The sequence below is a fragment of the Candoia aspera genome, chromosome 13 (assembly GCF_035149785.1).
Source record: "Candoia aspera isolate rCanAsp1 chromosome 13, rCanAsp1.hap2, whole genome shotgun sequence".
Lineage (NCBI taxonomy): Eukaryota > Metazoa > Chordata > Lepidosauria > Squamata > Boidae > Candoia > Candoia aspera.
In genome coordinates this window covers 3,868,554-3,880,636 of record NC_086165.1, presented here as the reverse complement: position 1 = coordinate 3,880,636, position 12,083 = coordinate 3,868,554, and the positions used below count along the sequence as shown (strand labels likewise).

At 43.6% G+C, this 12,083-nt stretch overlaps 1 protein-coding gene across 1 annotated transcript in view; it reads left to right on the top strand.

The window, feature by feature from the left end:
• Positions 1 to 6,647, top strand: part of CSPG4 (chondroitin sulfate proteoglycan 4) — a 64,653-nt gene extending 58,006 nt beyond the window's left edge. The window contains exons 8-10 of the mRNA XM_063314464.1: positions 1,087 to 1,250; positions 2,477 to 2,660; positions 3,587 to 6,647. Coding sequence (XP_063170534.1) covers positions 1,087 to 1,250; positions 2,477 to 2,660; positions 3,587 to 5,538 — 2,300 coding nt within the window. The 3' untranslated portion in view covers positions 5,539 to 6,647. The remainder of the gene's footprint in view (positions 1 to 1,086; positions 1,251 to 2,476; positions 2,661 to 3,586) is intronic.
• The last annotated feature ends 5,436 nt before the right edge of the window (positions 6,648 to 12,083 follow it).

The following is a 12,083-nucleotide window of genomic DNA, read 5'->3' as shown; positions in this document are numbered from 1 at the left end:
TAAGATATTTACTGATAAGGTGGCCAGATATTCTATTTCAGAGAGGACATGATTCTGTGTGAAAGGCTAGTCTGATCCAAGTTCATGGAAAGTTAACAATGGAAAGTTAAATGGCCCTTTAGGGAGATGCAGCTTCATGAGCCACACTGATGCTGCTTCCAACTGGTCTGAATTGGATTTCCATTAGTTTACTCCCCATCCAGATCATTCATCTGACCAGGCACTGATTTAAAATAGGGATGGTCCCATTCTGCCTTGTGATGGCTTTGCGGAAAGAGGGAGAGAAATTTCCACTGGCCTTCCATCTTTCCTGCTTGTAAAGTACATGATTTACTTATGAGTTTAATGGAAGGTTCTGGAAAACAAAAATTCATCAAGTCACTTGAATCCATACACACACCCCAAGCAACCTTGAAGGTTGAACCCAACTTTTAAAGAGTTGATGCTTAAATTCCATTTTTAAAAAAATGTCCAGTCAGGCTGCACAAAGGCAATCTGGTCAGTTCTCAGAACCAAATGGATTTGCCAAATAAAGTTGTCAGAATGACTCGAACGGTCAAACCAAATCCATTTGACTGGAAACCATCCAACCACCGGATTGCTTTTTCACATGAACCAAAGCACCTCTGCCCAATCACCAGTCCACTTCTACTCATTTTGACAAATTCACACTTTGAAACAGATCAGGGGTGATTCACACACACATACCTGATAGTTAGCCTCTACTCTGACATCTGTCCATTCTCTGACTTCCTCTGTGCAACTCTTCAAAGACCGATAGTAAACTTGAAGGCCTCATGATGATGATCACCCGGTGTTCTGGCTGATGATCTCATCAATTCTGCTATGACATCATTCCTGGTGCTCCCGTCTACACCCCACTACCCCCCCTGCAGTACCATTAAACTAACTTCCTCTCCTGTGTTGTCAAGGCATGTAAGTGCTGTGAGGTGAACATGATGTGTCTATGGAATATTTCAAGCAATTGCAACTTGGAGAGACCATTTCCAATTCTCTCATACGTGAGCAGCATTTTCATGGTATAGCAACCTAATGGGTGGTTCTCCCTAACCTTTACTTTTCAAGGGTCTTCTCAGCCACTCAGAAGCCAGAACCTGAAAGCAGTGACCAGCCAAGACGAAGATGAAAGGTCTTTACTTTACATCATACAACAGTCTCCACAGTTTGGCAAGCTGTTGAATAGCCAGAAGAACAACACAGAAGAACTGAGAAATTTCACACAAGCTGAGGTTAAAATATTTGGCACTCTTTCTCTGGTGAAAGATCTTAACTATATGCATGGATCATCAACTGTATGTATAGGGCTAAAAGGGACTTTCTTTGGGACGGGAAGACCCATTTCCATCTCTTCCTTGTTTGGGTGATGGCCAGATGTGGTATGAAGCTGTTTCCTTTTAACTGTGTGGAAACTGGCTCCCACAATATTTTTCCTGAGAATTTTCCTTGAACAAGGACCAAAAAAATGGGAGAAGAAAAGGAACACAGAATTCACTCACTTTCTCAGGGCAGGGATGAATCAGCCCTGCACAAGCAGTCAAGCAGGGGGGGGAAAGTCTGTTTACTGCAATCTGAGTGCACCAAAATTAAGTTGTGAAGGAAAAACATCATAAAAGGGGCCTGATCTCCTCTCCTTCCACAAAGAAACAGCACCAGGAGGATATGACAGAGCATAACTGGCAGTTATGGAATAGCACCAGCACTTCCACTGGGGGAAATAAAATGAGAAATGATATAGGAGAGGAGAATTTGGATGGAATGGAGCAGGTAGCCTACAAAGAGGTAGTCCTCGACTTACAACCATTCATTTAGTGACCGTTCAAAGTTACGACGGTGCTGAAAAAGTGACTTACAACCAGTCCTTGCACTTACAACCATTGCAGCATCCCCCATGGTCACGTGATCAAAATTTGGGCGCTTGGCAACCAGCACATATTTATGATGGTTGCAGCATCCTGGGGTCACACGATCACCATTTGCAACCTTTCCAGCCACCTTCCGACAAGCAAAGTCAATGGGGGAAGCCGGATTTGCTTAATAATCACATGATTCACTTAACGACCGTGGCAAAAGAGGTCGTAAAATAGGGCATGGTCACATGACGCCTCACTTAACAACCGCATCACTTAGCAACAAAAGTTCCGGTCCCATTTGTAGGTGTAACTTGAGGACTACCTGATCAACTTTCTCCAACAGGATGTTCTTTTGAATTTCATCTCCCGTAAGCCCCCAGCCAGAAAGACCCCCAGCCATGCTGACTAGGTTATATAGGAGCTGAGGTCCAGCATATCTAGAGGACTCCAACTGGGGAGGGCTGCCATTTCTGCTCCTTTTGTGTGGACACAAGTAGACATGCCTAGAACACCCAGGCCAGAGCATGAGGGGCTCCATCCAGTCCAATGTTCCTGTTTCTTTTCACTTTAATGAACGTCTTGTCCTTCTTGTCTGCTGCAAACAGGTGGATGCTGGAATCATCGCATACCAGCATGATATGCCACCAGAGCCTTTCTGGATCCGTGAGGATAATTTCCACTTCCAAATTTCTTCCCCGTCGGTGACCACAGACCGGTTTGTCCTTGGCGTGATGGTATCATTCGAGGCCAGCTGTCCCCAGGGTTCCTCTCAGCTGTGGAGGAATAAAGGTAGGAAGGAGAGACATGCTCAGGAAGCAGATCTGTGGGTTTTTAGGCCACTGGAGGATTTCTAAGTGAGCTAAGTTATTTTGCAATCGTTGGGCTGATCCATGAATCAGAACGCAGCTATCCAACTAACTTCATACTTCTCCACTTTTTCCTTTGTTTTTGCAATAGGCATCTCAACTTCAGGGCTGGCAAGCATACAAAATGCAGAGTTTGGGATAATATGGGTGTACTCATAAGTGGAGGAGAAAGATGCTCAAGGACACAGGCTTACATGCAAATATTCCTGCCTTTAAAAATGTAGAAATGGAAAAGGGGAGGTTTGTGAAACAGGCGTGGGCCAAAACGGAACAGATCTACCCATTTCTAGCAGTGCGTCTTCCTGGAAAATGAGAGCACGTGGCTGGAACAGGAGCAATCTTTTTGTCCCTGGAGAAAGGGATAGAAACGTTCAACTGTTAGTCGAAAAAAATATGTGTTAGAATTTTCTCGTGGCAAGGTATTTGTGGTTGTCCCATGGCACCTTCTGATACTACTTTTTTGGTACTAATAGAAGAGAATCTCTGTAGCTCAGGGCTGAACCGTGGAGTCCTGGGTGCTCTCTGAGCTTGGCTGTGGGCTTGCAGGCATTTCATCGCCCAACTAGGCAACATCTTCAGTGCTAGATAAAGAGCACTGAAGATGTTGCCTAGTTGGGCCATGAAACATCTGCAAGCCAAACACCAAGCTCAGAGAGCACCCAGGACTTCACTACTTCCTTGAGCTGTAGTTAATCTGCCCTTCTTCATTCTCTTCCCTTTTCCCACTTCTTGCCTTGTCCATTCTCTTTCTTCCACAGCAGCTTCTGTGTTGCCTCCTTCTTTTAAACCAAGTTGCATATTTCAGGAAGGGAATGGTCACACCATGTTTTTCCTGTTCCTCTTTTCCAGGTCTCACTGTCCCAGAAGCTCAAAGTGCAGCAATCAGCATCTCATTACTAGATGCTTCCAACCTTCTTACCAAAGAACTTGAGTCAAAGAGAGCATCCTACAATGTGGTATTTCTGGTGTCTGAATTACCCACATATGGGACACTTTCTCTTCCAGATGGTCCAGTTAATAAGAGACACCCCTATTTTCTGCAATCTGACCTTGCTGCAGGTGGATTGGAATATTCCCACCATGGTCCTGGAATCCAGGATGATTATTTCAGATTTAATGCCTGGCTCCAGCATAACACAGTGAAATCTGTTCAGCCTCCACAAAAAGGAGAGGAAACAGTTATTTCTGGGGTTTTCAATATCACAGTGAGAGACAGCAATGAGATGCCACCAAAACTAGTCAACCAAGGAAAAGTCCTACAAGTTCTTCAGGGTTCCTCCATGATTCTTTCCCGAGAACATTTGAATGTCATAGATCCAGACAGCTTCCCCGAAGAAATCAAGTACAATGTCATTTCTGGATCTTCAGTTGGATTTGTAGCTAAGGCCAATAATAAGCCAGTACCTATAACCCAATTCACACAAGCAGACATCAATGCAGGATACCTGACATTTATTGCCAATAGAACAAGTTCTTCTGGAGTCTTGGAGCTTGTTGTATCGGACGGACTCCATAAGCCCATTTTCACTTCTCTGGAAATCATGGTTCTTCCGGCAACCACATGGGCAACAAATCAAACCATCTTGGAAATACCCCAAGATTTGAACATGGCTTCACTGTCTCACAAACATCTTCTAGGGTCCTTAGGCCAAGGAGAGCAAAACACCCTATATAAGCTCATCAGGGCCCCACAGTATGGCCAGGTGGAAGTCAATCAAAAGCCTGTGAGGAGCTTTTCACAAAGACAAGTGGACAATGGGGAAGTAATATTTACTTTCACAGATTTTGTCTCCTCCAAAGATGAATTTCAATTCCTTGCCACCTCAGGAGCAATCAATGTCTCAGGGGTTGTGAATGTAACGGTCAAGGCCTTGGTCAAAACTCAGAAGGAGATTCTTTGGCCAAGAGGAACCACTGTCCAACTCAATACCAATATTCTTGATGCACATGAGCTAGCCAATAGGACAAAGAGCATCCCTGAGTTCAAAATTCTCCAAGCACCGACAGGGAGCAATTTTGTGAAAGTCTCCAGCGACAAAATGGATCAGCCTGTCTCCATCAGTGCTTTCACCCAAGATGACCTCGAGAAAGGGCTAATCGGGTTAGAAATCTGGGAGACAGAAGATTCAGGGCAAAATCTCCAAGAGGACACCTTTCAATTTGAATTGGCTGCTGAAGGTGTGCCCCCTGCCTTGGACTGGATAGTGTACACCACTGAGACCTTCAACTCCTCTACCCCCTATAGGGCCACCCTGATCACTAGGCCTGGTGTCCAGGAAAGCAGTCATAGTTCTACACCACAAAGCATAGCCCCCTCATTCCAGACATTTACAACCAGGCCTTATGAATCAGAAATACCCCACTATAATTCCAGCAAGTCTCATGTCCTTCCAACAACCTGGTCAGGCCAAGGACCAACATCTCAGACAGAAAAGGGCTCTCTACTGGGTTTCATTGAAGCCAATATGTTCAGCATCATCCTTCCCATTTGTCTCATTCTTCTCCTTCTGGCTCTGATCCTGCCTCTGCTCTTCTATCTCCATAAACGTAACAAGACTGGCAAACACAATGTCCAGGGGACACCGCCCAAATACAAGAATGGGACAGTGGTGGACCAAGAAACCTTCCGTAAGACTGATCCTAGTCAAAACATACCTCTGACAACAGTCAATACCTTGGAGGCCAAAGAATCAGGATCCAGTTCAAAAGGATCAGGGCCAGGAGGACAACAGGATCCAGAATTGCTCCAATACTGTAGGACATCTAACCCAGCTTTGAAAAACAGCCAGTACTGGGTCTAAGTACTGGAACAAAGGACTAAACAGCCCATCAGTCTCTCAGCAGAGTGCCACAGTTTCTTAAAGGATCCTTTCACCTCATCCTGCTTGTCTTTCTCTTCTATTTGCAGATAAATAGAAGAGGCAGAAATATTTTCAGAGTATGCAGATTTGGTACCCTCAAAGACCTTTATTCAGTGGGAATGATACCTCTGGAGGGTATCATAAGCTACTGATACTCTTTATGAGAACCAAAGCTTTTTTTTAAATGTATTTTTATGTCCTTGTGGATGCAACAGAGTCCTCAGGGGCCTGCAGACAAGATGAAATCACAGAACCCAAAGGAAACCAGTCAAGATATCCAGAAGCTGGTGGGAGAGGGTGGTGGCAAAGTTTTTTCTTTCTCTTGGCTAGCAAAGGCCATGGTAAAAGCATGTGAAAGTGTAACCCTTGCGAAGTCAACGATGCAAAATGGGAAGGGGAACAAGCACAGGTATAAGCATCATTTAGACATGCTGCAGAATCTCTAGTTTTGAAGAATCATGGAAGTGAAATGGGTTTATGCAGAATTTTCAGTTTTTATCAACAGAAACCTCCCTCAATCCTGAATCTTAGGAACAACACAGGGTGATTCTAAAACAGAGTTAAAACAAGCAGTTGGCTTTAGAGTTCCAGAAAGCTTCTCAGGATTTTTTTTTTCTTTCTCCTCAGGAAACTAATTTTTTGGTGATTAAATGTCAGTTGATCCCACAAGAGAATAAGAGCACTTGAGTGTCTTGTTCCAACAAGCCAAATGTTGAGCTGTTCTAGAATATATTTGTGTCATTCTGAATCATTTGCTCTGGCTCATGAGAGGAATTCCCCACACGGAAAGTTTTCTAAAGCTGTTTCTCCATGTGTGAAGCATGCAGAGCTTCTAGCCCTGGTTTCAGGTGGAGAAGTAGATTTCTCCAGCAGATCTAGGAAGTCTAAGGAAAGGTCATGATTGGAATCTGAGATTAGGAATAAGAATCCCCAAAACAAGAAAAAACAAGGCATAATCAGGAAGGAAGGAAGGAAGGAAGGAAGGAAGGAAGGAAGGAAGGAAGGAAGGAAGGAAGGAAGGAAGGAAGGAAGGAAGGAAGTAAGTAAGTCCAATTTTTTTAAAATTTTCAAGCTGCAATAAAAGGGTACTATCAAAATTCCATCCACCTATACAGCAGACTTGCTTCTTTCCATGAATCAATAGCTGTGGGATAACTAAATGCTAAGCCCTTATTTTGAAGGGGATACATATTTAATGCAATTTCATAACTTTGCAAATATTGTATCTGTGTTTATTTATAAATTGGTTATCCTGCGGCGATTCGCAGCTCCCTTATGACTTCCCCCAAGCCTAAAGAGAAGGAAAGAAATCCTGGGATTTTTTTTTCTCCTTAAACCACGGATCTTTCTTGAGCAGCCAACTTTCAAGCAAGACTCTGAAAAGGAGCACTAGATTAAGATACTGGTAGTCCTTGACTTACGACCACAGTTGGGACTGGAATTTCCATTGTAAGTCATTGAGGTCATAAGTCAAGTCACCACATGACCAGATCCAATTTTATGACCATTTTCACAGTGGTCATTAAGCAAATCCAGCTTCCCCAATGGGATGCTACAACTGGTCGTAAATGTGAGCCAGTTGCTAAGTGCCCAAAATGCGATCATATGACTGTGGGAGGTTGGTGCAATGTTTTGTGATGCTCGGAAGTGCTTTACAGGCCATAAAGCACCCATTCCGAAGCCGTCATAACTTTGGATCATTGTTAAATAAACAGTCATAAGTTGAGGACTACCGTATGCTGCTTTGGAGAGGTTATCGGTTTCAAATGGTCCCTTGAGAGAGTGAAAAAAGTATGTTTAGCTTGCAGAAAAGGGGGCCATCTCCCATGAAAGCCATTCACAAAGATGTGAAGGGCTGTCATGCAGACGATGAAGCAGAGGTGTTCTTTGTAAAGCATATGACGTGAATTGATGGGTGAAAAAATACAGAGAAGCAGAGGCTGCATCTGCACAACATACTCGACACAGACAGTTGAAGAGCGAACGGCTACATCCACGCATGATAAGCTTGGTTTGTTTTAACCATGATTAGGGTTTGTATGTTTTGGGTTGGTTTAATATTTTATGCAAACCCAGTCTGTTGATTGGTACACAGTTCAGTGCCTTGTGCCAATCCAGAAAATGGGATAACCCCCTTAACAGGGCGAAGCCTACCAAGACAGAGATATATTAGGAGAGACATCTGAATGATAAATGCTGCTCTACGGAGGACCATCCACCTTGAGAAGGTAGGCTCTCTTTAACTAGGGACCAAAGCAGCATCTGGATGACCTCTGTCCGCAGGATATAGCTCACACCTATATGAAAGAGGGGGCTGGATTGGTGAGTGTTTTGATCAGGCTGTAATTAAGATGGCCCAATGGATTCCTTCTCCGTGGTTCATTCTTCAGTACTAAGCATCACATCTCTCATCACGCAGACTTGAGACAAATCCCTTCATCCTTTTCCTCACTCCCAGGAAGTCCTCCAGAACATGACATGCTATGCTTTGGTCTTCCACAAATGCTCATGGAATGCTAGTGATGTTTAGGTAGCACAAGGAGACACCAAGGCTGCACTCCCAAAAGTAACACAAAGCACAAATTGCCATTGCTTAGTTTAAGGAGATGCCTGAACATTTTGCCTCTTGGAAAAGCAGTGTCATTCCCACATTGCTTCATGCTGATTGGGTAATCTGGCCAACTTTGTGAAGAACATCAAAATAAAGCAGGTTATTTTTAAAGCCTATGGGTATGTGGAAACTTCTTGGTGGGGGTGGTGGCATTTCAGAGCAGAGCAAAGATATCTGACCTTCACATTTTACAGCTGGAGACATCTGGAATCTGGCTTTGAATGGATGGATAGAGCTTTGAACCCTCAGTATTTATTTCCACTTCATCTAGCCTGTTTGGATCTGGCAAGGGAATGCACGGTCTGGATTCATAAAGCTAATGGCGTTCTTGAGTCAAGCGTAACCCCTGGATCAGCACATGCCATTTTCTTGGCGTTAGTCCCAAAGGTGACTTTTTCTGGTATAGCAGCAAGTGTGGTAAACCAGAGACAGAAAGTGTAACTATATAATTCCATATATCACAGGGAGAATGGCAAATGATTTATCAGTTTTGTCCAGGTGGTCTCCTTCTTCAAATTCCCCTGCCAGTGTGGTTGGGCTACACTAACTAGACTGTTATGGAAACTGTAACCTGATGCCATTCAAAGCCATCAGACAGGAGAGGGCTGTACTAAATCAAGTGAGGAAAAGGATTTCAGCGTTGGTTTTCATGTGGCTTGAGCAGGGTGGAAGAACTTCATTTCCTGGTAAACCTTCTCCGGATGTAGAACATCCTGTTTTTCATCTCAAATTTTCTGGAACAAGTTCCAGGAAGAATTGTTTTCTCTCTTTATTTTGTTTTCTTCTGATATGTAGAAATCCTGCTTTTTCCACACTAGTATTCGTGACCTACTCCGCACAGGGAGGGGGGAGGGAGTAAATAACCTCATAAACAATGTTAGAAGCTCACCTAAATAAATGCCAAATGGCCACAGCCATCAACAAGCTGCCGCACTCCAACACCCCCACTGCTCTTTTATGAGATTACTGGAGCACAGACCACATTCCTGCTGCAGTTTTGAGCCAAGATCTTGGCTTTAGGAGACCAGCTTCAACCACACCATCCATATCATCCTGTTTTTAGAGCTGAGTGTCGAAATTCCCCAGGAGAGTGAAAAAATGATTTCTTCAATATGTAGTCTCCAGACCTAGGGACATAACACTCTGAAATTTCTGTGGTCGGGGAGCAAAATGGTAGGGAGCTATTTTAAGACAAGCTCTCAAAGTTAAAGACAGTGAAGCTTTTCAGATGGGGGAGATGCGTCAAGGTTGGCAGTCTTCCGATTGCAGCTCCTGACTGTTCCTCTCTGGAGAAGAACAAGGCCTGGGCTTCAGTGCACACCTTTTCCATCAAGCCCTTAAAAAGTTTAAAATGGTAATGCAAAATTGTAATATAACCCAAGGAGAACATTACAGTACTAAGTCCATGGCAAGTTATTACATTAATTGAATGGGATCAACCACATGTCATCACCATTAATTCAAGTTAAGTTAAACTTTTGGAGAATGAGACTTCAGCATGCCACCCACAAGTCCAGTTCTAACACCTCCCTGCCAAGAAAGATTATGCCTCCTTGGTTTAAGGCAAACTCAACTTCTTCATATCCTACTAGAACTAAAGAGAAGGAAATCAGAAGAGCAGAAGAGTCTTGAGGCAGGATTAGGGCCTTAGACCATCTAGCGCAGGTTCTGTGCCGTACGATGGCCAACTGGATGCATGTGAGAATCTCACCATCCTCTACTGGTGAACAAGAATCCCTCTCTATTCCTTTGTTCCAAACTAAAGAGCCTGTTGTAATAATTCAACTTAATTAGAAAAATGTCATCCTTGACCTCACTACTTTCTCTCTCTCTCTCTCTCTCTCCTATCCTCACCCCATTTTTCTCCCATTTCTTCATCTCCTTCAGGTTGAATGTTACACATTCCTCAGAAGAGGAATCTTTCCACCTATAGGTTCATGTGCATGAATAATGCTATTGCAGAGGATGGTTTTTAAAGTTTATAAAGTGGATTCCACCAGAAACATCCTGGCTACCGTCTTCACTTCGTTGGAGATGGGGAAGGAAGCAGGAGACTTTGATGGGAGGAGCAGACAGAGAAAGAAGGTGGGCAGGCACAATCTGATGTTAATTTCCCTTCTCTAGGCTTGTTCTCTCAGTTTTGACTTGGCTTTTTTTAAAAAAACCAAACTCTTGTACACTACAGTGAAAGACCAAAAACTAACATCCCTAAGTTTTTTGGTTGCAAGGGTTAGAATGAGAAAGGTGAAAAGAAAAGGAGGTTTTCAAAGGGAATGAATGAAGGGAAATCCATTCAGATTTTATGGGCCTGTAAACAACCAACCTCAGCGATACCAGGGACATCTCCCACATGCTCTCCCCTCTCTCTTTCTTTATAAATTTTGCAAAAAGGAGCTATGGTGGAAAGTAAGCTTCAGAAGAGGCGAGGGTGGTGGCCCATTTCCACCACCATGAACACAGGCACACCCAACAGCTTTGTGGGCTTTTGACGAGACAGTTGCCGCGTCCTGTCCAATTTATCCCCCAAAGTATCGTCTTCTGTGTGTGCTGTTTAAGATAGACATGAAAATAATCTTTCTGTTCCAGTTCAGAACGTACTCTGGTGAACTCTGCTTCAAATTAAATTCAGCCTCTCTTCTCTGACTGGGATAAAGGGAATGTAAATACATGCCACAAAAGGACAAAGAAAGACAAGCCGGTTTATCAATAGGTTCAAAACCTTTCAGTTTGCATAACTCAACGCCCAGCACACAAATTGCTGAACAGCCACAGCAAGAAGCTTTTTCCACCACTAGCTGCCTTGACATCAGGGGGGAAAAAATAGGTCTGGGCCCATTTTACAGATGCTGTGGCAGCAAATTCATTATCGCACCAAATCTATGGCTCACAAGATCCTGATGCTTGATTTCTGGCAAGCACACTTAAGGTGTACATCAGTTTGCAAGAAGTGAATGTCGTCCTGTTTGACTTTGGAGTCTCTTTTCAAACTGCTTGGGTGTGCAACTCAGCAGGAAGAGGAAGGTGAGGAGGCCTGGTTTTCAACAAAGCAGATCTGAACCAAGACTGCAAGAAAGGAATATCCCGGATCCTTCAGGGAATCAGACATAACTTTAGCACTGTAAGAGATTTCGTAGCACCACTCACCAACTATGCTGAGTTTGCATAACATGCTAAGTCTGGGGGGGTGGAAAAAACTTTAAGGTTGAAATTAACCAGGGTGCCAAAGGAGCTACTAATCCTTCACTTAACCTGAGATAAGTTGTGCAAATATAGCCATCTTTCATCTAGAGCAGTGTTTCTCAATCTCAGCAACTTTAAGATGTCTGGACGTCAACTCCCAGAATTCCCCAGCCAGCATGTTGTCCAAAGGTTTATAAAATAATCCCCTGGTTATCTCTCGGTCATCCCAGAAATTACACAACCCGTCCTTTTGTCAACCCTTTGAGATAGGTCAGGTCAAGAAACACACTGCAGGAAATCCAGGAATGGCCGTCATTGTTGTAGGATATATTAACAGACTCTTGACAGCCTGTCCAAGTTTCTCTCCCTCTCGTCTTATACCAAACAAAATAAAGGCGGGGTTATTTTGAGTTTATTTCTCACACTTTCTTCTATCTCTGGATGGTGTAATCTCTTCTCCAAGTCCCTCCTTAACAGCTCTCCCCTTCCTTCCCCGCCTTACACCTGGTCTCATACCTTCTCCAAGGTCATCCCTAAATTCCTTTACACCTTGGGATCTCTGGAGCTGCCTAATGAATGAGGTCCTTAATCCATCCAATCTGCTAGCATTAATGCAGACCCTGTCTCCTACACTACCCAACTTCGACATAGGAGTGAGGGATAATTTTGGGCTTTGACAAGTGGACTGTAAAGG